The 27,187-nt window shown below is 39.8% G+C and overlaps 1 protein-coding gene across 9 annotated transcripts in view; it reads left to right on the plus strand.

The window, feature by feature from the left end:
* Positions 1–27,187, plus strand: part of BEND5 (BEN domain containing 5) — a 1,448,520-nt gene that overhangs the window by 1,107,377 nt on the left and 313,956 nt on the right. For all 9 annotated transcript variants that reach the window (XR_007455035.1, XM_049618594.1, XM_049618596.1 and 6 more), the window contains one exon: positions 7,187–7,226. Coding sequence is in view for 8 of the 9 variants with exons in the window: in XM_049618594.1 (XP_049474551.1) it covers positions 7,187–7,226 (40 nt within the window). In the remaining variant the exon portion in view is untranslated. The remainder of the gene's footprint in view (positions 1–7,186; positions 7,227–27,187) is intronic.

The raw sequence follows: 27,187 nt of genomic DNA on the forward strand, positions 1-27,187 counted from the left end.
GGGTCGCAGGAAAAGGAGAAGCCTGAGCCCTGATTCCAAATGTGTGTCTATGCCCTTGTGCCCCCTGTTTTCGGAAGGCATTGATCCTCAGGTCTTCTCCAGGATGGCCAGCTTATGGAGTGACAGGAGAATGCACAGGGACACTGGTGCTCTTGTTTAAATCATCTCCAGTCTATGCCATGAAAGACTGACTTTTCCCCAAATAGCTATTCTGCACGAAACACAGAAAGCAAAACAGAACACATAATCAGCGACTATTCTCCTCTACCACGCAGAACCCCACACATCAAACCAGCCCTGAGCTCCCAGAACACCACGTCCCTTTCTCATTCTGAGAAGTAATTGCAATGCAGTTCGTGACCAAAATGAAAAGTCCATTTTTAACCATAGTCTCATAATTACCCATCCAGATGAAGAAGGCCAAATTGTCTGTGGTCCAATCCCTAGGTCCCCAAGGCAGAAAGAGAGAATTTTGAGAAAAATTCTGGGGCCAGTGTATGAGTGTGTCTACTGGGAGAGAGGCAGACAAAACTAAAGACCTCTTCTGATGACCCGTGCAGTAGGACCCTGTCTAGCTGTCATTCTGGTAACAGGTGATCAGCAGATCTTTATGGAACAATATCTATTGGTCAGACACTGGGCTAGTGCCTGAGAGGAGAGAAGGAATGATGCCACAGCCCCTGCCTTCAGGGAGCAGGGAGCTCACACAACCAAGGGAGAGGACAGAGGAGTAAATAGGCCGGCGAAATGCAGCGTGATGATGCTCTGATGGGGAAGGTCGGGGGCATAAGGACAAGATCCTGTCCAGCCTTGGCAGGTCTAGATGGACTTTACAGAAGATGTGGTATGTGAGTCAAGATCTGGGTAACAAATAAGGCAGGCACCTGGGTGGTTCAATTGGTTGAATGTCTGACTCTTGATTTTGGCTCAGGTCATGATCTCATGGTTCCTGAGTTTGAACCCCATATTGGGCTCTGCACCAACAGTGTGGAGCCCACTTGGGATTCTGTCTCCTTCTCTCTGTGCCCCTCCCCCACTTGTTCGCTGTATCTTTCTCAAAATAAATAAAAATAAACCTAAAGAAAAAAAAAAAAGAACTGGGTAACAAGTAAGAATTAGCCAGGCAAAGCAGGTTGGGTGTAGGATTATTGTTCCAAGAAGAGGGGATTGTACAAAAGCCTAAAGGGGAGAGCATAGCAAATTTGGGGAAATAGAAGTGGTTGGAGCTCAGAGTCTGAGAGAACAGGAGCTAGAAGGCAGGAGCCAGGTTATGGAACTTGTCCAATAACAGTTCAAGAGTTACACTTTTTCCTGTAGGAGGCCTGATGAGTTTTAAGCTGTGCATTCTAGAAAGTTCACTCCAGGTGCAGCTGCAATGTAGATGAATAGAAGAGACCAGACTTGAAGCAGGGAGGCCAGTTAAGATGCTGTGGTAGGCCATATGGTGAGAAGCCGAAAGTCTCAACCAGAACTGGAGCTGGCACTCAGAAATCCTGGCTGTCAACCAGAGTGCTCCCCACTCTACCTGGTGTCCTTCCTCCCCCTTGCCCATGTTCAGAGTGATTCTTTCTCTTTCTCACGCCTTCTCCTTCCTATTAGGCTCCTGGAAGTTGGTCTACACTCTTTATGGATGAGGTACCTAATTTTCAGCTAGCTTAAGTAGCATGCCTAGGATAACACTGCTCAGCAATGATAGAATTAGAATTCACACCTTTGTCTCATTTGGAGTCTGGAACTCTTTCTACAAAATAGTTTCTGTAACTGCAGTGAGAGGGGCTTCAGATATGAAAAAAGAACATCTTCCAGATTGGATATTGCCTGGAAGAGTCTCTCCCATATGCATAGGACTTTGACTACATCACTAGGCTGCAGTTGCTGGGCTTTTCAAACTGCCTCCTTGTAACAAAGTAACCAGCTGGTATTCTATTGATTATCTTGCTGATTAATGTCACCCTCCCTGAAAAAGGGACTAGAAACAAAACCACAGTTTTAAGAACAAACATATTCATTTTGACAAGAAATATACGTGACTTACACTCTTATACTTCAAAACAAAGACTCAGCCTGGGACAAAAAATATAATGTTGCATTAAATTAAAAAGTATTTCATTTATTACATATAAATATGATCTCATTAAATTAAACACAAGCAAGAAAGATGACAGGAAAGTACACCAAAATGCTAACCATGGCTCTCTTTCAGTGATGGGATTTCATTAATTTTTACTTTCTCAATTTTCTGAAAATTTGGAAAATGATAAAAATAAGCATATATTGTTTTCATTATTTACAAAAAATTTTTTAAGTTTATTTGTTTATTTTGAGAGAGGAGAAAGCACAAGTGGGGGAGAGGCAGAGAGAGAGACTCCCAAGTAGGCTCCATGCTGCCAGCATAGAACCCAATGCAGGGCTCGAACCCACGAAGCCATGAGATCATGACCTGAACTGATACCCAGAGCTGGATGCTTAACCCACTGAGCCACCGAGGCACCCCCATAATTACAAAATTTTTGAAGATAGGTTCTTCAACTTGAGACAACAATAGTTTTCACTGAGAATAATAGAACCCAAAATAGATCCAAAATTCCTGGAGAAGGTTTCTAACTGACTCACCTTTCAATATTTCCACCCTCGGGGCAATCATTTGTGACCAGAGGTGACATGATATTGGGATAACAAAACAGCTTCCACTGTATGCATGGGAGAATAAAGATAACTTTTAGAGCATGTGTGCTGGTTGACAATTCCTTAAACATCCACTCTAGATACTCTGGCCATCCCTGGCTTGCACCAAATGCTGAGATTGTTCTTGTTGACCTTGGAACCCCCAACCCCCATGGACTTTATTGAGTCATGACTCAGAATTTACAACATGGTGGTTAAGCATAGAAATGGGTTTCTGCTGAATGTCTACAAGGCAACACTCTTACTAGGGAAGGCTGGACGCAGGATTCATACACAGTCCAGAGTCTATACATCAGCTTCTAAGTTTATGCCACACTCCTCCAGAAGTTCATGGAATACCATGCAGGCCCAACGGGACACATTTCCCTCTGTGTAGGCATGGAATTCCTTCACCTGAGAAGGAACATTCTCCTTCCACATTTCTCACATCACACACACGCACATGCGTGCATGCACACACACACACACACACACACACACACACACACACTACCACTACCATGCATGTGAAGGCCTTGCCTTCCTGGGACAGTAGCTTATGGTCGGCTGGTGGTTCAGCTGGTCAGCTCTCAGCCAGCCAGCCCCCTTGACCTACCAAATCTGCTTCCCAGCTAGCTGACTTCATTTCCTCCAGCTAACATTGCATATTCTACCATCCAAGTGGTTAGATCATATATCCTTTCCATATGGAAGACCCTTATCTCTCTCAGTTGGTAACTAATTATAATTTGGTAATTCTTTATGTCCAACATACCCCTTTCTATATACAACTCACTATACATTATTGATGAAATTCCACAAATCAGGTGCCCTAATTTTACAAATGCCATACAGTTTTCACTGGTGCTCTCAAATGATGATACTAGTCAGGCCATTTAGTAATGAAAAATTTATCTTTCATTCCATTCCTTTTATTTTTGAAGAACTTTGAGAGAATTATTTGAATATTCCAGTTTCTTAGGTAAAACCCACTGCACAGTGATTCTTGAAAGTACACTTCAAGAATTTTTATTTTGATTTTTTCCATTTTTATTTGCATGTAGAACAGGCAGAGTTTGCAATCCTATCTTAAGAGCTACAGGTTAAACAATAGCCTACACTTACCTGCTTGGGCCACTAGGTGGTGCACACATATGTCTGTGAACTGTAGGTTAAGTGGCTTGTCACCAGGTTAGATGTAATTCATCACCACAGCAGTAGTACAGACAGTAGGAGCTGTTGGAGTCTAGGAGAGCCAGTGATCCTGTGGGTGAGAGTAAAAGAAGGAAAGTCTCCCACAAGAAGTGGATAGCCAGTATTGCTGTCTGTGAAGATGGTAGGAACAAAATCATAAAGGCAAAGTAAGCCTAAAGGCGTGGCAGAGGGAAAGCCCTGTGGAGGAAGGGGCATGGTTACTTTCCAGGCTGATTAATTCCTACCTAACAGGGCTGTGGTAGAGGGAATGACAGAATAGTTGAATCATTTGAACCATATGACATAAAACATTCCTTCCAGACCTTTGCGCTGGCACTGGAGATAGAGAGATGGAATGACAGTCTTACCCTTGAGTAAGGACCTCCTGAGATTGAAACAGAAGAATCAGATAGTTAAAACAGAGCATGATACAAAAGGTTGGTTTTACAAGATTCATTGGAAGAGCAATGTGTGGACTATTCTGTTGAAAGGAAAGAAGGGTGTTAGGTTTGGAAGTTGGCATGCAAAGAAGACCTCATGGACGTCTTGAGCAGTAAGAGGGGACTTCCATGAAGATCAAAGGTCATGAAAGATCAGGCAGAGAGAATGGCATGATCAAAGCCATGGGGAGAGGGTTAAAAGAATAATGTGGATTCCAGGAATGCTTCAGTTGAATTTAGCAAATGCTTACTGAGGGCTACTATATACCATGGACTGAATAATACATCTTCTAGCCCTTATGATGCTCTCCAACTAGTGAGAAAGACACTGAAAATTGCAATATGAGAGGGAAGTGAGATGTGGTCCCTTTTACATTCTCTCTCTGCTCTTTAGCCCTCAGTGCTTTGGCCATAGGGAGTCTCAGGTAAGTCTCTACACCAGAAGAGGGAGCCCACAAGCACGGCACCTTGTTGTACTTGACTCCCTATCCCTGAAGGTGTTTCACTCGCTTTCATTTTACAGGTGTGAAGTTTGAGGCCAGAGACATGGAGGGCACTATCCAACCCCCACAGAAAAGCCAAGGCACAAGCCCATGTCTGTCTGCCTCCTGTCATATTTTCTTCCCTTTTTTCTCTACTGGACCCTGGACACAGAGTCACTATTTACAGATAGCTCTTTAATTAGGAAATAGACACTTCTCAGATAAATAATCTTTCACCAACGTCATCACAAAGTCAAACTTATAGAAAAATAGAAGGATGCGTTGTTTTCTTTCCTCAAGCATGAGAGAAGTGCTGAGCCACACAGGTTGGCCTTGGCAATGGCAGCTTGAGCCAGTTGTGCCACTGGCGTGGTTCTGTGTTTGGGAGGGAAGGCAGTCTGGCTCCAGCATTCCTTCTAGCCCGTGTGTGTGGGTGTGTGTTTCTTTTCAGAGTGAGGATGTGTGTTCACAATGTATGTCAGTGACATCTTGGAGTTGCATTGTTTGCTTGGAAATGTCAACTGGAATGAGTTATGAACTGGCAGGAAAACAGTGATGTTGATTGAGAAGTCCTTGAGGGACTTCTTTCAGGCTCATGAGAAGTCATTGAAGTAAAGGGTACAGAGATCTTAAAGAGGTTTTGACTGGGACAGATCAAAGTCAAACAGAGGAGGAGAGAGACCATAAGGGCGAGGAGATTTGAGACCATGTCTTATAAGGAAAGGACACAGGGACTAGGCATATTTAGACTGGAGAGAAGACACAGTTCTTCAGATGTCCAAACTCTTGTCATGGGCTGAGGCAGCTAGACACAGTAATGGTGTAATAGGAAAGCAGCTTTTAACCCTGCTCAAAGTACAGCTATCCAACTGATAAGAAGTAATGAACTCCCCATCAAGAAAAGTGATGAAACAAGCAATGTGGGGCCATTGCAGAAGGGATTCCTGACCTGGTAGCAGGTCAAACTCAGTGACTTTTGAGCTCCAAGTATCCATAATTCTATGAAAAAGGAAGAGGTAACTTATATAAACCAAGGGTCACGTGGTCTATAGTAACAACAACAACATCAGTACTGATTATCTTTTAGGTGAGCACCTATTAAGTATCAGGCACCATCATAATGATTTATGTACATTGTCATATTTGGGGCTTTCAGGCCAGCATTAGAACTGACTAAATTCTAATCCGGGCCCTTCCATTTAATGAAGAGGTGCTCTTGGAAAATAATTTTCCTCTCTGAATTTCATGCCACTTCTCTGTATAATACCAACCCTGTAGGATTGCCAAGAGTATGAAAAGACATGACACATCAAAGCACCCAGTACTGTGCCTGGCCTATAGTTGGCACTCAAAAAATGTTTCTGCCTTCTCATTTCTGCTTAAGCAGAATTTCAATAAGCCATTCCCCATTCTTGGAGAAAGACAAGATAAATAGGGAAATGCAGGTAAGGTGAAATGTGGCAAAGGATCTATTAGAAGAAATACTGGGTAATCAGAAGTCACTACAAGATGTAGCCTAGAGCAATGGTTCTTGTTTGCTTTTACCCTTTTGGAGAAAAAAAATACAGATTTCTGGGACTATTTATGGAAAATCAAGTGTAGGAAAGAGAAAGAAGCCATCTGGGGCTTAAGAAATCCTGGCTTAAGTCTTTAAGAGAGTTGCTCACTGCCCCACTCCCAGCCGCCAATACCCACTTCTCCAACCTCAGGTTCCCATGACATCCAATTCAGGACAGAGCTTTCCTGTAGGTATGCTGTGATGTGGGGCAAGCCTACTGAGATATTGATCTCCTCAGCCCTTGGGGTAGCCAGGGCCAATTGCCTACAAACATAAGCAGCCTCATTCATATGGACTAGTGCACCAGGCAGATACTTTTGCTATGATTGTTATATGTTACAAAGATAAGATGATTCAGTTAGAAAAGAAATGGTTTCATCATCAGTAATTAAAATTGTCATAGCATTGCTGAGCAAATTAAATAAATAAACCAGCCCAGGAGTACCTTGGTTAGAAAGGAATATGAAGAGGGTGACAGTGACGTAGGGACCCATGCAAAGAGGATTGCCAAGATATGAGATACTTAAACAGTGGGGCTAGCATGAACAAAGGGCATCTCGTACAGAGGACATGAGCTCATGGCCTTTCCCTAGGTATAAAATAGGTCTGACTGGAAGACCTCTAAGGCCTCTCACCTCTGACTGTACAAGGATGAACAAAAAAGCCATCCATTCCCTTTGTCTCTAGGGTGCAATGCCTCTCTGCAGAATTGTGAGCAAGCACCACATTCTCCCCTTTATACCCTGCTCTGTGTATCTGAATATCCCTTTTGTGTGTCCACCCTAAGCTGCTAAGCACAGTTCGCTCTCGCTCAATTTAGTGATCTCATAGTATGTTTTCTTTTGCAGCAACAGCGGCAGCTTGATCTCCTGACAATCACCAGCCCTGGTGAGTAGGTGCAGCCATTCTGCTTTGGCTTTTCCCTTATTTCCCAAAGCGATGCCTGTTTGCCTATCCAAGTGCAATTCCTGCCTTCCTCCTTTGACTCCCTGGATGAACAGCAGAACTCTTAGTGCCATGAACAATGCTTCTCCCTCCATTCTCTGCCTCACAGGCATTTCCTACCCCCAACCCCCAGCTTTGTGCTGCCTCCTCTTGACTCTGCAGATGGCAGGACTGATAATCTGATGTTGCTACATATTCCAGGGCCAAATTCTCCCCAGATCGTTCAATGGACTCAAGTGTCAAGGAAATGTCTTGGTCGCATGAGAAATGAGTTTCGAAATCATGGGGAGCAGGAAAGCTGCCCGGTAGGAGGCATGGAATGGAGGAAGGATGGCTTATGAGGAAGGACTAGTCTGGAAAAGTGATAATGTTTGGTATTCTGTGCTGAAGGTCAGAATAACTCTGGTCTCACTTTAGGGGAAATTCAAGTTCCCCAACAAAGCTGTGGCCATGGGAATTCTTCCCCCTAGGCCTGGCATCTAGCCTAGAGAGTGGTTGAGTAGTTTAGTTTTTCCAGAGAGGTATTTTATTTTGGTTTGGGAACTTGAGGCAAAACTGGCCAACAAAAGTTGCTATTCTCTCTTGGGATCCAAGAGGATGATGATGCCAGCAGGGTTAGTGAGCTTTCAAGAATGGGTGTGGTGGGTCATCTTTATCCATTCAAAATATTTAGCAATGCTGGTGAACCCCTGCTGTGCTAGACATTAACACTTTGGTTACTGGACTGGAGGGATATGGGATTGCGAGGGAGGGGCAAATGTGGTAGAGTGGCCATATGGCAGGGTTGGGGCTCTAGGAGTGGCTTAATTACTGGTAAATATGGAGGCATTTCAATATCTTGGCATCCAATATGTCTATACCATGGTATCTCTGGCTCTCACCAAGCTTGCCATGCTGTACCTGGGTGCCAGCTGGCTCACTTACAAGGAGATTGAGAAACTGCCCTCTGCAGGCACTATCTTAGCACAAAGGCTAGTCATCTGGTCTCAGTCACTGAGGTAAAAGACAGTGACTACAAATGTAAGTTGGATCTACCCAGTTCAGGTGACCTTACCGTATTTCCATCTGATAGAGCTTTTTGAGCTTAGGACTTTAGAAGAACAGAGATTAAGTGGTTGAAAAATGTTTAATCTGCTCTATAGATGAGCTATGTTCAATGCATATATGATTAACATATAGAAATTTCAAATCATGGGCTAACATAACTAGAGTGGCTCACGTGTGTGACATGTGACCTACCAATCCCTCCCAGCAAGGTGCTGGTGAGGGAATATCTCTGTCCTTCTTTGGTTTCTGTCCATTGTAATTGTGTACTATTCTACTCCACATGTGCTAACCCAGATTGCCTGTTTCCACATTCCAGTTTCATCTTGTTACATCCTGATATGATGCAGACATATGAATTGGAGGGGATTCTTGATATGTCTTTAGACCCTGTTTACTTTAGTTCTTTTGTGCTAGCTCTTTCTGTTCCTAATTGCTGCTGCACAAATTCAAGCAGAGTAGTAGTGACTCTGAGTGTACTCCTTTTGAAGAGCTACAGAATTGCAGAATAATAACCGCTGCCAGAGTTTGGAATGGTTTATAATTTTACCTACTTTTAGATATTATCTAAAATGTCTCCTGGGTAAAAGCTTCCCAAAAGGTATACCATGGCACACTGTGTACTGCAAGTAGGCTACCTTTGTGTGATACTATTGTGAGATTTGCACCTGTGAGATATTGATCCACTTACCTCTCAGGGGCACAGGTAGGACCTGAGCAACTGGAGCCTCCAGGGTGGTAGCCTCACTCCAGTGTACAGGACAAATATCCATATGTGCCATGACATGGAAAGGTTGGGAAGCACCATTAGACCAGGTATTATCTGGACAACTTCTATCCCATGTCAAAAGCACTTTCCTCCATTGCGACTGACCGTCCCTCACTTTTCATATCATCCCTATTCCCTATCTCCAGAAGCTGTAGCAGCAACAGTGGGCTTACTACCTCTCTGGGGCCGTCAGTGGGAGGTACTAGCTTGTCTGTACTCCTCACCACCATCCTCCACACAGAGCTTCAATCTGATGGTGCCACTCTTCATATACTAAGAGCTTTCAGAAGTGCAGGTTAGGAATTTGGAAGCCTTAATAATCTGTGTTATCTTCTTTTCTTATTTTTTTTACTGTGAATAATTTTGAATATACAGAAAAGAGTAGAGATATAATGAACAGCCGTTATTGCCCTCCCTGCCCCACCAAACATGTTGGCTTTATCATATCAATATTGAGCCATCAATGCCACAGAGTCCCCTATTTGAAAAATTTATAGATCTAGTTGAGACTTTTCTATACTCTTACTGATTGCAGCTTTCTCCCTTCACTCTACAGGTAACCACTATAATAAATTCTATTTTTTTCCGTATCTGTGTATATAAAAATAAAGTAGCTATAACTGGTATTCTTTTACAAATTCCTCTAAGTGATGCCACACTGTAAATGGCATTCTGTGACTTTTCCCCTACTCATTATTATATTGTACAGATTGATTCATGTAGATACATATACTACTGGTTCATTCATTTTAACTGCTATATAGTATTCCACATATGATTGCATTGCAATTTATTTATCCTTTTTTTTGATCATAATTTAGGCTATTTTCAGTTTTTTATAATGGCAAGCAATGCTACTAAGAGTGTTTTTGTGCTTGACTCCTGTGTATAACCATGAGAATTTCTCTAGGGCATATAGTTAGGAGAGGAATTCTTGATTTTGTGCATGTTCAAATTTACTATGTAATTATGGCCAGTTGTTTTCCAAGGTAGTTGAACAAATACATGCTTCCAATGGAAAAGTGTAAGGGTTTCCATTTCCTTAAATCCTTAATACTTGGAATTGTCAGGCTTACAAAATTTTACCACTCATCATGATAAATGTGAAATGGTATCCGATTGTTTTTATAATATTTGTTTCCCTGATTACTGATGGGTTGAGTATCTTTTCAAATGTTTATTGACCACTTTGGTTTCTTCTTTGGTGAATTGACTTTTCATATCCTTTTTCCATTTTCCATTGATTTGTTGTTTCTTTTTATTGATTTATAAACCTTTATTATTCCAAATATCAATACTTTGTCACTTATATGCATTGCAAATATCTTCTCCCAGACTGGGGCTTGTGGTGTTGGGTTTTTTTTTTTTTTATTAATAATGTACTTTTACATGGAAGATTTTTAAAAATTTAATGGAATTAAATTTATCAACCTCTTGCTTTGCTTTTGTGACTTATGTAAGAAATCTTTCCTTCCCTGGATATCATACTCTTCTGTATTTACCTCTAAGAATTGTCAAGTTTTATTTCATACTGAGTCTTTATCTCATTTAGTAATGATCTTTTGTATAATATGACTTAGGGATTTACTTATTTTTTTTTGTTTACATATGGATAACCCATTGTCTCAGCACCATACAACAACTACTGCATCCCTTCTCCCACTTATAAGCAATTACATGCCTGTCATATAGAAATTATCCTATATACAGAATCTGTTTCTGAGGTCTCTGTATTATTCCATTGGTCTACCACACTTACTCTGAATTAACTCCACACTGTCTTACTTATAATACATCTTAATTTTAATATTATCTTTATAATTAGTAGGGAGATATCCTTCTCCTTTTCTCTTTTATGGAAATCTTTTGGAAATACCAGTATCTGTTGGGTTTTTTTTAAATAAAATCCAATAATCTATGTATTGTGACAGGTGAATTTAATCTATTTGTATTTATTATAATTACTGATATATTTGGATAAATATCTACTACCATATTTGTGCTTTCTGTCTATCATTTATTTTCTTTTTTTTTCTCGTCCTCCCTTTTTTGGTATTATGTTTTATATATTACTTGCTTTCCCCCTACCCAATCTACAGATTTGGATGCTATTGATTTTATTTCTGACTTTAACTGATTACCTTTGGATGTACATTTGATTATATATTTTCTTACAAAATCTACAGCCTTTCACAAAATTAGCCTTCATAATAAGCTGAATAAAAGATAAACTAGTTGGGGTGCCTGACTGGCTCAGTTGGTAGAGAGTGCAACTCTTGGTTTTAGGGTCGTGAGCTCGAGCCCACGTTGGCAGGAAAGATAACTCAAATAAATAAATAAACTTAAAAAAAAAAAAAAAGACTAGTTGTTGTATGGTGCTGAGACAATGGGTTACCCATATGTAAACATGCTTTAACCACCTATTGAACACTGTCCTGTCACCACCTAATTATTATTATTTCAGACTTTTCAGTTAAACTGTTGCAAAAAAGAAAAACAATGAATTACTAACAGTACTGAACTAATTTACTTTTCCTACACAGCTTATAAATTTTGTGTTCTTCTTCTTATTATGTATCAAGATTTCCTGTTACCTTATTAAAGTGAATCCTTTATTTTTTTTTTTAGTTTACTTATCTATTTTGAGAGAGAGAGAGCACACGCACATACACAAGTAGGGAAGCTATAGAAAGAGAGGAAGGGAAAGAGAGAATCCCAATCAGGTGGAGCCTAATATGGTACTTGAACTCAGGAACCATGAGATCATGACCTGAGCCAAAATCAGCTGCTTAACTGACTGAGCCACCCACATACCCCAAAGTGAATCCTTTAATAGCTATTTAGTGAGAGTCCACAGGCAACCCTCTTAATATATGTTTGTCCTTATTTTGACTTCTCTCTGGAATAATAGTTTGGCTAGGTATAAATTCTAGTTTGAGAAATTTCCTTTGTACTTTGAAGACTTTTAAAACTTGTTTTCTGACATGCATAGTTGCTGATGAGAAGTCTTCCATTATTTGTTTTTAAAAAAATTGTTAATGTTTATTTATTTTTGACAGAGAGAGAGATAGAGCATGAGCAGGGGAAGGGCAGAGAGAGAGGGAGACACAGAATCCGAAACAGGCTCCAGGCTCTGAGCTGTCAGCACAGAGCCCGCTGCGGGCTGGAACTCACAAACCGTGAGATCATGACCTGAGCGGATGGATGCCAGACGCTCAACGGACTGAGCCACCCAGGCGCCCCAATTATTTAATTGTTTTTGATAACTTATCTTTTTTGATAGATTTCAAGATTGAAAATCTTAATGTTCTGTTTTTGGTTTGGGTGGGATTTATTTTTTTTTTTTTTATTTTTTATTTTTTTTTTGCTGTAAATAGATATGAATCATTTCTATTTACCCTACTTGGTACTCTGAGTATACTTCCACCTGAGAATCTATGTGTTTCTTTAATTCTCAGAAATTATTGGCAAAATTTCTCTTCAAATACTACTTTTCCCTTATTCCTCTCTCTTCTTCAAGAATTTCTATTAGATGACTGTTGGATTTTCTCAGGTGGCCCACCGTGCCTGTTTTTCATAATTTGTTTTTCATAATTTTTATCATTTTGTCTTACCGCACTAATTCTGAGTTCCCCACAAGTAACTTGCATTTATAAATTCACTTTTTGACCATGTCTAGTCTAGACTCTTTTCCCTGTCTTTTTCAATATTTCAATGACTATATATTTTTAATTTCCAAGATTTCTAATTTTGTTCATATCCACCTGTTCTTGTTTTATTTCTGCCTATTCTGTTTCATAATTTCTTATTCTGTTTTAATGCCTTCGTTTGTTTCTCTGAACATCCTCAATATGCTTATTTTAAAATCTCTGACTGTTCTATAAAATAAGTTTCATCTGGAGTGAATTCAAGTTATAATTGTTAATTTTGTTTTGTATCATTTTTAGCATTTAATTTCTTCATGCATTTTGAAATTTTAATTTGTAAGAGCACTTTGAGGAGGAAATTTTCTGGTTTTCTCTCTCCTCATCCCCAACGCCCCACCCCCAGAACCCCTACTGTGCTCACATCTCCCTGTGTGGTGGTTTTTGTTGTTAACTCTACCCACATCTCAGTATAGGACCTGGTAAATAGTGGGGATATATCAGATCCAGTGACAAAAAGTCAGCAGAAGAGTTTGACATTGTTTCTGTTTCCTGCATCTATATTCCTCACCTCCTCTCTAGGCTTGCAGTGCAAGGAGCTATTTCCCAGAAAGTTCTACAGCAGCCTTTTTAATTTTTTCCCTAGGCTCCTTTCAAGACATGAGAGCCCCACCCTAGGGCTCTAAGCAGAAGATGTAGGGGCACCTGGGTGGGTCTGTTGGTTAAGCATCCGACTTTGGCTCAGGTCATGATCTCATGGTCTATGAGTTCAAGCCCCGTGTCAGGCTCTGTGCTGACAGCTCAGAGCCTGGAGCCTGCTTCACATTCTGTGTCTCCCTCTCTCTGCCCTTCCCCTGCTCATGCTCTGTCTATCTGTCTGTCTGTCTCTCTCTCTCTCTGTCTCTCAAAATAAATACTGTCACTCTCTCTGTCACTCAAAAATAAATAAACATAAAAAAAAAAGATGTTGTTTCTGATCCTCATCTTCCAGAGTACTGTTAGTTCCTGTTGTCCCACAGGAGGCAAACTTCAGCTGCTACTTCCTGCTTCTATGTCCAGATCTCAGCATGCAAGTAGCCTCAGGACAGCTTACCTTTCACATTTCTGTACGTTTCAACTTTGTGGGGACATGTCTCTCACAAGAGAACCCAAATACATATTTTCATTTCTTTTTTCATCCAATATTACTATTTGATGAGAAAGAATGGGCTTATTGAAGCATGAATTTATTTAGCCATTTGACCCAGAAATCCAGCTATAGTTTCTTCTTTACTTTCTGGAAAGTTTATTCTCCTATAGCCTTTTCAATAAAAGGGAGGCAGTATGAAGAAGTATTTTTCTCTTAACCAAGCAAAACTCCTAACCACCAGACTGCAAAGAGAGACTATTATTTTTTGCACATGTATATACATATGTAATTTTAAAAATAAAATTCAGATGATACTATATAAACTGTTTTATTTGAATGTAGTATGAACATTTTCAATGTTATTAAATATTCTCTAAAAGGGAATTTTACCTAGTTGAAAATCATTCCATTATATTTATAATTTATAAAAACTCTATTATATGTTAAGTTGTACCCAGTTATTTAATTATAAATAATACCACAGTGAACATTCTTCTATAAAGACTTTTGTATGCATCTCTAATTATTTCTCTAGGAAAAATTCCTAGAATGAGAATTACTGAGAAAGGTGTACATAGGTCACTAGTCATGACAGGCTACATTATGCTGAAGTAACAATGACACCAAAATTTCAGAAGCTAAAAAAAAACAAAGGCTTATTTGTCACTTTTGGTACATGTCCCTCATGGATTGGAGACAGCTCTGCTTTACATCTTCTTTTTTTTTAATCTTATTTTATTTTATTATTATTATTTCAGTAGGCTCCACACCCAATGTGGGGCTTGAACTTATGACCCTGAAGTTAAGAGTCACATGCTGTACTGACTGAGCCCACCAGGCACCCCTGCTTTACATCGTCTTTACTCTGGCACCCAGACCAAGCATTCTTTCTTTGAAACATACCTGGGTGTCTTAGTTTGGGTTCCCTAAGAAGAAAACCTTGAGACAAAGATTTCAGGGCAAGTAATTTATTTGGGACATAATCCCGGAGACCTTGGTAGCAAAGCAAGGAAGCAATACAGGAAAAGAAGGGAGAAGAAGGAGAAGGAGAAGGAGAAGGAGAAGGAGAAGGAGAAGAAGAAGAAGAAGAAGAAGAAGAAAGAGGAGGAGGAGACGGAGAAGGAGGGAGAGGGAGAGGCAGAGGGTGAGGGAGACGGAGAGGGAGAGGGAGAGGGAGAAGGAGAAGGAAGAAGAGGCAAGCTACCACTAAGGACAACTGGAACTTAATCAAACTGGAGAACCCTGGAAGTTAATGTGGAAAATAAGCCTCGAGTTATCCCTCTGGGAGGCAAAGGAGTGAGAGTGAAAGTGGGTGTGCTAATTCCCTTCCAGACTTCCAATCTGCTCAAGAAGTATGGACATAGCAGATTCCAGTGGCCAAAGAAAGCTCTCAGGATAGATTTGCACATGTTGGCAATTGGAAATTATTTAACATTGTGCACAAGTAAGTGCCCAGTGAATATGTGACATTGCAGCACCTGCCACATGGGTCATCATGGCAGAGGGAAAAGGGAGAGATACAGTGAGCCATGTACTTGCTCTAAAAATATTTGGAAGGGGTCACTTCCACCCATATTTCCTTGGTCGAAGCAAGTTATATGACCACTCCTAAATTCAACAGGGTGGAGATGTATACTCTTCCCACAGGGAAGGGGACTGCAGTGCAGAGAACTAGAATATTTGGCAATGATTCCTTAATCACACCTACAGAAATATTTTTATATTCCCACTATCAAGTTAAGAGTGCTGGTCTTAGGTTTTTTAAAATAATGGCTTTACTGGGGTGCCTGGGTGGTTCAGTCGGTTAAGCCTCCAATTTCCGCTGAGGTCATGATCTTGCATTTCATGAGTTCAAGCTCCACATCAGGCTCTGTGCTGACAGCTCAGAGCCTGGAGCCTGCTTTGGATTCTGTCTCTCTCTCTCTCTCTCTCTCTCTCTCTCAGCCCCTCCCCTGCTCACACTCTGCCTGTCTCTCTCTCTCTCTCTCTCAAAAATAAATAAACATCAAAAAAAGAAAATAGGGGCTCCTGGGTGGCTCAGTCGGTTAAGTGTCCGACTTCAGCTCAGGTCATGATCTCACAGTCCATGAGTTTGAGCCCCGCGTTGGGCTCTGTGCTGACAGCTCAGAGCCTGGAGCCTGCTTTGGAATCTGTGTCTCCCTCTCTCTCTGCCCATCCCCTGCTCATGCTCTGTCTCTCTGTCTCAAAAATAAATAAAAACATTTAAAAAATTAAAAAATAAAATAATAGCTTTATTGAGATGTAATTCACATGCCATAATATCCACCTTTTAAATGCATCATTTAGTGGGGTTCAGTATATTCACAGAGTTGTATAACTATTACCACTAATTCCAGAACATTATCACCACTCCAAAAAGAAACTCCATTAACAGTCACTTCCTATTTCTGCCTTCCCCCATGCTCTGGAAACCGCTAATCTACCTTCTGTCCTTATGGATATGCCTATTCTGGACATCTCATATAAGTGGAATTGTACAGTATGTGGCCTTTCTTGACTAGCTTTTCCACTTAGCATAATATTTTCAGGCCCATCCATATTGTAGTATGTATCAGTACTTCATTCCTTTTTATTGCCAAATAATATTTCTGTATGGATATATCACAATTTGTTTATCCATTCTATTTCATTTGTTTCCACTTTTTGTCTATTATGAATAATGCTGCTATGGGCATTGGTGTATAAGTTTTGTGTAAACATGTGTTTTCAGTTCTCTTGGATATAAACCTTAGAAATAGAATTGTTGGGTCATATGGTAAGTGTTAGGATATAAATTTTGAGAAACTGCCAAAATGTTTTCCAAAGTAGCTGTACCATTTTACATTCTTATCAGCAATGTAGGACACATCCAATTTCTCCACGTCCTCTCTGACACTTGTTATTATCTATCTTTTTTTTGAGAGAGAGAGAGAGAGTGAGAGAGCATTCATGTGTGAGTGAGGGAAGGCAGAGGGGGAGAGAGAGGGAGAGGGAAAGAGAGAGAGAGAGAGAGAGAGAGAGAGAGAGAGAATCTTAAGCAGACTCCATGCCCAGAACTGAGCCCAATGTGGGGCTCGATCTCATGACCATAAGATCATGACACAGGGCTTGATCTCACGACCATGAGATCATGACCTGAGCTGAAATCAAGAGTTGGGCACTTAATCGACTGAGCCACCCAATCACACCTATCTTTTGATTATAGTCATCCTCGTGGGTGTGAAGTAGTATCTCATTATAGTTTTGATTTGCATGTGCCTAATGACGAATGATGGTGAGCATATTTTCATGTGCTTTTTGGCCATTTGTATATCTTCTTGGAGAAATGTTTAGTCAAATTCTTTTTCCTTACTCATTTTTAATTAAGTTACATTTATCTTTTTATTGTTTAATTGTAAGAGTTTTAAAGTATATATTCTGAGTATAAGGTCTTTTATTAGATATATGATTTGCAAATATTTTTTCAGATGGGTTGTCTTTTCACCTGCTTGATGTTCTTTGGAGCAAAAGAAGCATGTAACTATTATGAAATTCAATTTACCTATTTTTTTTTCCTTTTGTTGCTTGTACTTTTGATATATCTTGGAAAACATTGCCTAACTTAAATTCATAAAGATGTACTCTTGTGAGTTAATTTTTTTATATGATGTGAGGTAGGAGTCCAGCTTACCTCTTTTGAATGTGTTTGGTTTTCCCAGCACCATTTGTTGAAAAGACTGTTTTCCCCCTGTTGAATTACCTGGGCACTCTTGTCAAATGGTCATAGCTTTTTTATGGTATATACTAGAAGGATAGTATTAAGGGAGTATCTAAATAGTGGCACTAAGTGCCAGAGCTGTGTTAAGTGCTTTACATATATTTTTCACATAATTTCCCCCACCACCCCATAAGACAAGCATTGCCTTTTCTGTTTTAAAGATGAGAAATGAAAGTGCAGCATAATTATGTGAACTGCCTGCTTGAGCACAGTTAATAAGTGATGGAATCAGGATTCAAATTCAGAACTGTCTGATTCTAAATCCTTTGCCTTTTCTGCTGCTGCTACATATAAATATCACTTCACTTGTAATATTGGTCCATGGAGTCTTCTTTCCCAGATGGGATTCATATTGACTCACTTTTCTGGGGATGAGGAAAGTCCGGAATGCCACAGTATCATAGTCATTGGGACTTTCCCACTAACTGAGCTATGTCCTGAAGAGACAATTGATTTCCTAAGACATCATAGAAACCTCCAGAAAACAAATCATGGCTAGATTTGTTTCTGATTGCAAATCTTGTAAGCTTCCTTTTTTTTTTCTTTTATAATCCTCTCTTAACCTTGTTAAAGCAATACATATGTTGAGTGGTGATAGACTGGGGTTGCTGACCATGACATGACAAGTTTGAGTTTGGTCTTTTATTAAAGTCCCCCATGACATAAACTCATCCCCTCTGGAAACTAAAGAAACAAGAGAGGCCAAATTAGCCATTGTTATGTGCCTCTGACCATCTTTAGAGCCAACAGGAGGCCTGTGGAACCCGTCCAGGGTAGCCAGGACCAGGAGTGAAGCCAAGCCAGATGACTCCTGGGCCTCACTGCCAGAAGGTTAGCAGCACCATGGATGTGCAGAGAGCGGCTAGTTCAAAAAATTCATGCACGTCGTTAAAACAACTTTAAAAGAGATTTTTAAAGAAGAAAAATAAATTACTCCTAGTCCCACAGCCTTAGCACAATACAAAACCTAATTCTATTTATACATTTTCCCTTTCAGTTCTTGTCTATATGCAGAAACATATTTACATAATTGCAATCACAGTACGTTTTTATATACATCTTTTTTCACTTAACATTATTTCATAAACAATCTTCATGTTGCTATGTAGTTTACATACTTACCATCTTTTTTATAATAACTTTCTCTATTAAAAAATTGCACATGCCCATGGTGCAAATTTTAAAAACACAGAGAAGTTATAAAGATGAAATATCAGTTATCTCCCAGAGGCAATCACTGTTTAATATTTTAACACATTTACTTCTTCGCCTTTTTTTTCTATGCATGTATAATTTTGTTTTACATAGTTGAGATCATGTAGAATATAAAATTTTATCCTGACTTTTCACTTAATATTACAAGAAAAATATTTCCCCATGCCAATAATGTTATATATTTAACTTAAATTCTAGTTTCTCGATGTTATGAATAATTTATGAATCTTTGTGTATATATTTTCCCTACATTTTAGGTTATTATCTTAAGATAGATTACTAGGGTTTGAATTACTACATCCATGAGCATTTTATGAGCATTTTAAAGGCATACTTATTTTAAAAGCTCTAGTATCTTCCATCTTTTATATATAGTCTAGTTTATAAAAATCCACATCCTATTGTTGTGCATTCATGTTATTTCCAGATGTTTTCTCTTATAAATAACTCTACCACAAAACTATTTGTGGAAAAACCTTTTTACTTCTTTTATATAAGTTTTTACCTGGACATTTTAGAAGTAGAATTACTGGGCCAGAGAGCAAGAATATGTTTAAGGAATTATTGTGTCTAGTTTCCAGCTCATTTTCCAGAAAGTTTGTATCAATTTATTTTACCACCTCCATTCCCCAACCTCCTTCTCTCATGTCAATGATGAAACACAACAGCCTTGGGTGTCACTCAGATGGTTTATTAAGTTAATTAAGTAAAATAATTTTAGAAACATACAAAGAAACATATAAAGGCAAAGAGAACATGTTTTGTTTATTCTCCTGGTCCCTGAGAGACAAACTGAGTGCTATGTTCCTAGGATCTTTGTCCTGTTACAGATGCCATATCCCAGGACTCAGGTGAGAAGGTTAATTAGAAGGGTTCAAGGATCCCATTTTGGGACATCCAGATGGGTGGGCTGAGCTCTGGGGAGGGGAATTGGAGGTGTGGCATCCAAAGGCACCATAGCTGATCAGCATGAAGGAAGTCAAATCAGAATGGAGCTGATAAGACCTTGGCCATCAGACTGAATGCAGGCCTCAGAACTAGACAAACTGGAATTCAAGGCATAAACAGTAAAATTAAGGCACAGGAACTATATAAGTAGAAGTCCTTAATAACAACCTAAATTGGCTTGGGGCGCCTGGATATCTTAGTTGGTTAAGTGTCCAACTCTTGATTTGAGCTCAGGTCATGATCTCACAGTCATGGGTTTGAGGCCTGCACCAGGCTCCGCGCTGACAGTAGGAACCTGCTTGAGATTCTCTCTTTTTCTCTCTGCCCCTCCCCCACTTGCTCTTGCTCTCTCTCTCTCTCTCAAAAATAAATAAATAAACATTTAAAAAAGCAACCTAAATTAGCTTAAGGGAAAAATAGGCAGTTAATTGGTTCGTATGAGTAAATAATCCAGAAATAAGTCAGTCTTTCTGTGCATCTTGATATAGGGTTCATAGGACCTAGTCTGTTTTTGTCCGTCTCTTAACTCACCTTGCTTGGTGTTGTCTCCTTTCCCAGGTCACATGTGATCTCAAGATGGCTGTAGGTGCAAAATTTACATCCCCCCAAATTCTAGTCTAATTGGAGTAAGCAAGAGACTCTCACCCAGAAGTCCCAGCAGAATCTCTTTTACTTCTTATTTTGTGATTACATCACTATGAGCTTGACTTTGAAGAAGTATCTGTGTCCAGGAAAATCTACTGTGCTGATTGGCTGAGAGTTGAGTTATAAACATCATCCATAAAATTGGGAGAAAAATTGGGCCCTGGCATTAACTAATGGCCCAAGATCACATGAATTTTTGCAATGATTATGGTTAAGTTGAACCAAATATGTGAATTATGAGGTCTGAGAGCAGAGCAAACATTGATCTGTTCTGCAGCAGACTTTCTCTTGAAAGAGCTAGACCCAGCAGGGTCTCTGCAGCTAGACTCTCGGCACTGGGATAGGACTCATTACCAAGTGAATAGTATGGACATTTTAATAATACCAATTTTCTCAATACGTGAACACAGGATATCTTTGCATTTGTGTCTTTTTCAATTTCTTTCATCACTGTCTTAAAGGCTACAGTCTACAGATCTTTCACCTCCTTAGGTAAATTTATTCCTACGTGTTTTATTGGCTTTGATGTTATTGGAAATAGGGTTGTTTACTTTATTTCTCTTTAGTATCATTTGTTGTTGGTGTATAGAGATGCAACTGACTTCCGTATGTCGATTTTCTATCCTGCGACTTTGCTGAATTTGTTTTGGCAGAGCCTTTAGGGTTTTCTCTATATAAGATCATGTTATCTGCAAACAGAAATAGTTTTATTTCTTCCTTTCCAATTTAGATCTCTTTATGTATTTTTTTATTAACTGCTCTGACTAGGACTTCCAGTACTATATTGAATATGTGTGGTGAGAATGGGCACCCTTGTCTTCTTCCTGATATTAGAGAAAAAGCTTTCAACATTTCACTGTTGAGTGTGATATTAGCTGTGGGTTTGTCATATATGGGCTTTATTATGTTGAGGTATATTCTTTTTATGCCCAATTTTTTTAGAGTTTTCATCATGCGAGGATGTTGAATTTTGTTAATTTTTTTCCTACATCTGTTGAGAGGATCATATGATTTTATCCTTCTGTCTACTAATGAGGTGTATTATGTCTTTGATTTGCATATGTTAAACCATCCTTGCATCCCAGAAATAAATCCCACTTGATCATGGTGTATGATCTTTTTCATGTGCTGTTGAATTCCATTTGCTAGTATATTGTTGAGAATTTTTACACGTATATTCATTAGGGATATTGTCCTGTAGTTCTCTTTTCTTATAGTCCCCTTATCTGGTTTTGGTATCCAGTTAACATTGGCTTCGTAAAATGAATTCGGGAATGTACCCTTCTCTTCAATTTTTTGCAAGAGTTGGAGAAGGATTGGCATTAATTCTTCTTTAAATGTTTGTAGAATTCACCAGTGAAACCATCTAGTCGTGACTTCTCTTCATTGGTGGGGGCAGGGTGGGGGGTTGATTACTATTTTGATATCCTTAGTCATTATTGCTCTGTTCAGATTTTTTGTTTCTTTCTGACTCATTCCTTGTAGATTGTATGTTTCTAGGAATTTATCAATTTCTTCTAGGTTATCCAATTTTTTGGCGTAGAATTATTTATAGTAAAAAGTGTCTTAATCTTCTACAAATTAACACAAAAGCAGGCATGTACTCCGCACTTTTTTATTCATTTATTTTCTATTTATTTATCGTACATGTGTGTAACAGCAGGGTATAGGTGACAGAACGAGGGGTGTTATATTAAAAACATACATCATGTGTTTGAATTCTACCTCTTCCACTTAAAGTTGACGTTAGGAAAGTCTATTAGTTTTTCTGTGCCTTACTTCCATTTTACCATCTATAAAAGATCAGGATGATAACAATACTTGTTAGAATTCTGTAGATTAGATATGATATATATAAAATGGCTAGCATAGTAAAGTGTATAGCCCCTAGTAGATTTTAAATAAATAGTTGTTATTGTGATTACATTGCTTTGTGACAAATTGCCCCAAGACTTAGCAATTTCAAACAACAATAAATGTTTATTGTCACACAGTTTGTGTGGGTCAGGAATCTACTAGCAGCTTAGTTGGAGAGTTTTGGCTCAGGGTTGTCAGCCAAGCCTGGGGCGCCTAGGTTGCTCAGTCAGTTAAGCATCCGACTTCAGCTCAAGTCATGATCTTGTGGTTCATGGGTTTGGGCCCCATGTTAGGCTCTCTGCTGTCAGCACAGAGCCCTTTTCAGATCCTCTGTCCCCACTCTCTCTGCCCCTCCTGCACCCTCTCTCTCTCTCTCTCTCTCTCTTTCTCTCAAAAACAAATAAATATTAAAAAAAAAAAAAGATGTCAGCCAAGGCTGTGGTTATATGAAGACTGGAGGATCATCTCTCAAGATAACTCATTCACGTGGAGGGTGAGTTGGTGCTGCCTTTTAACAGGAGGCCTCAGTCCCTTCCCATACAGACTTCTTTATAGGGCTGCTTAAGTATCCCTACAACATGGCAGTTGGTTTCCTTCAGAGTGATTAATCCAAGAGAGAGCAAGGTAAAAGCTGCAATGTCTCTTTTGAACTAGCCTAGGAAGTCATATGCTGTCATTCTATAATATCTTATTAGTTACACAAGTCAGCTTATTCGCTGTGTGAGGCAACTATACAAGGACATGAATGCCAGAAAGTGAGTATCATTCAGGGGCCATGTTGGAGGCTGGCTACCAAAACACTAATGATTATGGTAATGATGATATCAGTAATACATCTTTCATTCCTTTCAGACCCACTTACCTTTTATCATTCCTCCACAGATTTTTCCCTTATTCCCAAGATAAGTATTAGTCTGACTTTTGGAGATTGGCAGAGGTTTCTGAGAAAAATATTGAGACTTCTCTAGCTACTGTTTCTTCCATAAATAAATAACTGCATTTGTTCATCTGTGTCTTTCTATCCTAAGGTAAGCCTAAACTATAAGAACCTTTCATTGGCCATGAACATGAGAAATACTTTTGGCTCAATGGATTAAGACAAGTAAGATCTCTCATTTAGGAAAAGAAAGTTGGGTGCCCCAGTATCCAGTTCCCAGTTTATGACAGTCCTTTGCACTCTGGTAAATGGCTACTGGGCTGCCACTGAGTTGAGACGAGGTGTGATCCAAGTACATGTACTTAAAATTCCTAGAGACTAAGGGCACAATGGCAGGTCATATAGGGTGGTACATATCTTTCATGCTCTGGTCTAAATCATCAATGAGAGGGGTGAGGATAGGTTTAAGGAATGTGAGAGTTTGCTCTTAGCAACATTTATGGACCTGCCATTAACAGTGCTCACTCAGCACTACTGAGACAGAAAATAAAGTGTCTCTATGACCAAAAAAGAAAGAGAGAAAAGAAAAAGAAAGAAATTCTAAGTAGCAAGCAGCACGAGTTTTGAGATTAGCTAGACAAGGGATTCAAATCTTAACCTCTACCATTTACTCTGTATATGATTTTGGACAAAATACAATCCCTTAGAGCTTCAGCTCTCCAATTTTTAAAATGTATCTAATAATAATAACCCTATAGGGCTTTTGTGGATATTAGATGAGATCATGTATCTGGCACATATCAGAACCTTGGAAAATCTCATGTTATTATGGGAAGTCCTTCTTTGAGGCTGGTCACTACAAACAACTGTTATTTTTTTCTCCCTAACCTAGCTATAGCCTAGTAGGTCATTCTCTGAAATGCCAATAGGGTCTGCATTGGGCACTTGCAGTGCTATTTCCTCCCCTCCAGATGATGGCCGAATCATTGTCACATAAACCTGATACACTTCTCTCTAGAAACTGAAAATTGAGGCGGGGCAGCCCAGCTGAGTTCCATTCTTGGATGAATGGCTGAATGTCCTTCAGAAGGTTTTTTCTTTTGTCAAAGATTATACAAAAGACTGTCTTGTTAGAGAAAAGTTTTTAATCACAATGGTGAAAGGAGAATTGGTGGTTTTTAGCTGCTTTTAGAGGGAACAAAACTTGTCTTTTTCCATATCAAGTGTCATTAAACTAGTTTGTGAGGTGAGCTCAAATCCAGCCTTAGGTGGGTGGTGCATTAGGAAGCATTTCATATCACTTTACAACATTTCATATCACTTTGGAGATCTGGGTCTGGTGACAACTCCCTCCCGCGCTCTGGCCTCTGCCCACATCTTGTTCCCCCTTGTTAACCTAGGGTTCCCTTGGTTGTCTCAAGCACATGTTTCTGTTGTTCCCACCAAGTCCTCTGCCCTGATTCTCTCTCTGCTTTTCTACTCCAAACCCCTGGACACTTCTTTCCTTCCTCCCTGAAGTTTCAGAGGAGGGACACCTAACCATCTTCTCCTCCCTGGAGGGGAGAATAGTAGCAGCCATAATGCCCACCACCACAGCTGGCTTTAATATAGCACGTTACAGTGTCCAAGTGATTTTGCATGCAATACTTTGTTTATGCAACAAAACAACCCTATGAAGCAGGCATCTTTATCTTAGAGAAATGATAGAATTTGCCTAAATTCACAAAAGCTTGTACTTTTAAAAGTCAGAACTTGAACCCAGGTTTTCTACCTCAGCACCCAAAGGACTTCTGACTCCTCAGCTGCCTTCCTAATCACAGGTGCTGGTTCATCCAGGGTTTGCAAAGATATTAAACAAACAAACAAACAAACAAACAAACAAAAACCAACCCTGAATGAGGGAAGGAGTATTAGCATAAGAAACAGTTACAGGGCCTGAAACAAAGGGCTGGATGCAGAAAACTAGGCAGAAAGACGGGAACAAAAGCAGACATGAAACCCCACCTGCCATGGGTAACAAGCTAATTTACTAAACCAGCACTTCTTATATCCACTGTGCTTGCCCTTACCTGACCTTGAATCCAGAATGATCCTGGGATCTGGCAGGCTGCAAGGGGGGCTCAGTGGCCTCAGTGGAAGAGATGGGCAGATGGAATGTCTAGGTCCTGTAACCAAGTAGGTCACCTCTGCCTGTTGAGCTTAGAAATTCAACAGTAGGGTTCTCTATAGATTCTTCATTTGTTCTAAAAGTATGGTTTCTGGATCACTTGTAAGAAAATTACCCAGGGTTTTGTTTGTTGTTTTAGCTGGTTAATCCACTGAACTCTAGACAGGGGCTGCTAGGAGAGTGCTCTAACTATGGATGGGGCTGTGGTGCCAAAAGACAAATATCAAAAAGTGTTTTAAACAAGTATGCAGCCATTGAACCAGAGAAGAGGGTCCAGGGTGATTGTCGGTCCAGAATAGTGGGGACCAGTGAAGGTGAGGAATGGCAGGAAGGGCAAACAAATGAGAGGTAGCCAGGGTAGTTCTGCTCAAAGTATTGTCCACAGATGGGTGGCCGGAAGTAAACTCTCCGCAATGAGGTAAATATAGAAATTGAGAGAAAGCTTTTAGAAACATTAATAGCAATTTGACATTGCTGCAGCATCCATGTTCACAATCAGTGGACTTTTCCAAAATATCAGTTTGCGATGGATTAGAAATAGAGTAGCACTAATATAGGTGAATTTTGGAAATACCAGCTAACAAGTTTGTGCAAGTGGTTTAGGTTCATCAAGCATGATAAAGGCCAGTTTTTAATAAAAAAACCTGGTGCCTAAGAGGGGCCTAGAAATGATTTAGAAATGAACTTAGTAAGAAGACCATTTTCCTCTTAGTTAGCTATCAGCCTGAGTAAGTCTTGTGAAGAGCAAGCCCTTCCACCGGCCGAAGTCTCAAGTACTGCTCAAGGACTGCCTGCTTCATTGCTTTACTTCAACATCTGGCTGCGCTGGGCGGGCTCAGCCTTTGCAGAAGCTCGCGTTCCCCTCCCAGCCTGCCTGGAGCCTAAGTGGTGTTTGGTAAAGTTTAAACAAGCCCATGTAGGGTGGCTGAAAAGCAATCTGGTTGAAAAGTAATCTCCATTTTCTTTTGAATAAGAGGAAGAAAGAAAGGGAAAAAAGACACCTCCCCCTTTCCTCTGCTTGCTCATTAGGATTCCAGGTTACAGCGGTGCCGCCTGGCCACTCTAATTGGATCCGCGCGCACACAGGTCTGCGCGGCTCCATTGAACACTGACATTTCTAACTAACTGACCTTTTCAGGACCACTGGTACTTCCATAATGAGTGTGCAGTGGCATTGTGTGGACACAATACAGCAGACTTCACAGTGCCCAAAGAATGCAGGATTGAAAACTATTCAGAATTCCCAATCTCGAGTTAGCAAAATGAGAAAATTGGGTCCCAACATTCATCAGCATGTTATTGTGCAGGTATTGATTTCAATGCCCTTTTATTTCTTTCAGGGAAAAAAAAATGTTGTATTATAGAGGTCTAAATTAACTTTTGTTCTGTTATTTTTCCCCTGTACCTGTAAAAAGGTCAAATACATTCATAAGGCTTAGATAGATTTGCTGGATGGATATAAGCACTGAGATAGCAATCAACCTTCAAATAACCTTTAAGGAGACACGGGCTCTTCCATGAACAATAATTGATGTACTCATTAAGGCCACAAAATTCTTTAGGACTCACCTAAAGGAGAACAGTTATAGGTCCAGTGGCAAAATGTGTCATTTAGAACAGTGAGATAATGGCTCAGATATTTGAAATTGTTGTGGTCCTGGGATAAGAAGGGGACTTTCAAAGGGAAGCTAACAAGATGGGAAAGGAGAGCAGTGGTTTTCACACCACCCAGCAAGGACAACATAGGCTGGGCCCAGACAACACAGGATGTGATTTCTGAGTGTCCCCTGGGTCCATGGCAGAAAATTAGAATCTTTCTCCCCCTATCAATGCAGAAAGAGCATAAAAGATG

The sequence above is a fragment of the Panthera uncia genome, assembly GCF_023721935.1.
Source record: "Panthera uncia isolate 11264 chromosome C1 unlocalized genomic scaffold, Puncia_PCG_1.0 HiC_scaffold_4, whole genome shotgun sequence".
In the NCBI taxonomy this organism is placed as follows: Eukaryota; Metazoa; Chordata; class Mammalia; order Carnivora; family Felidae; genus Panthera; species Panthera uncia.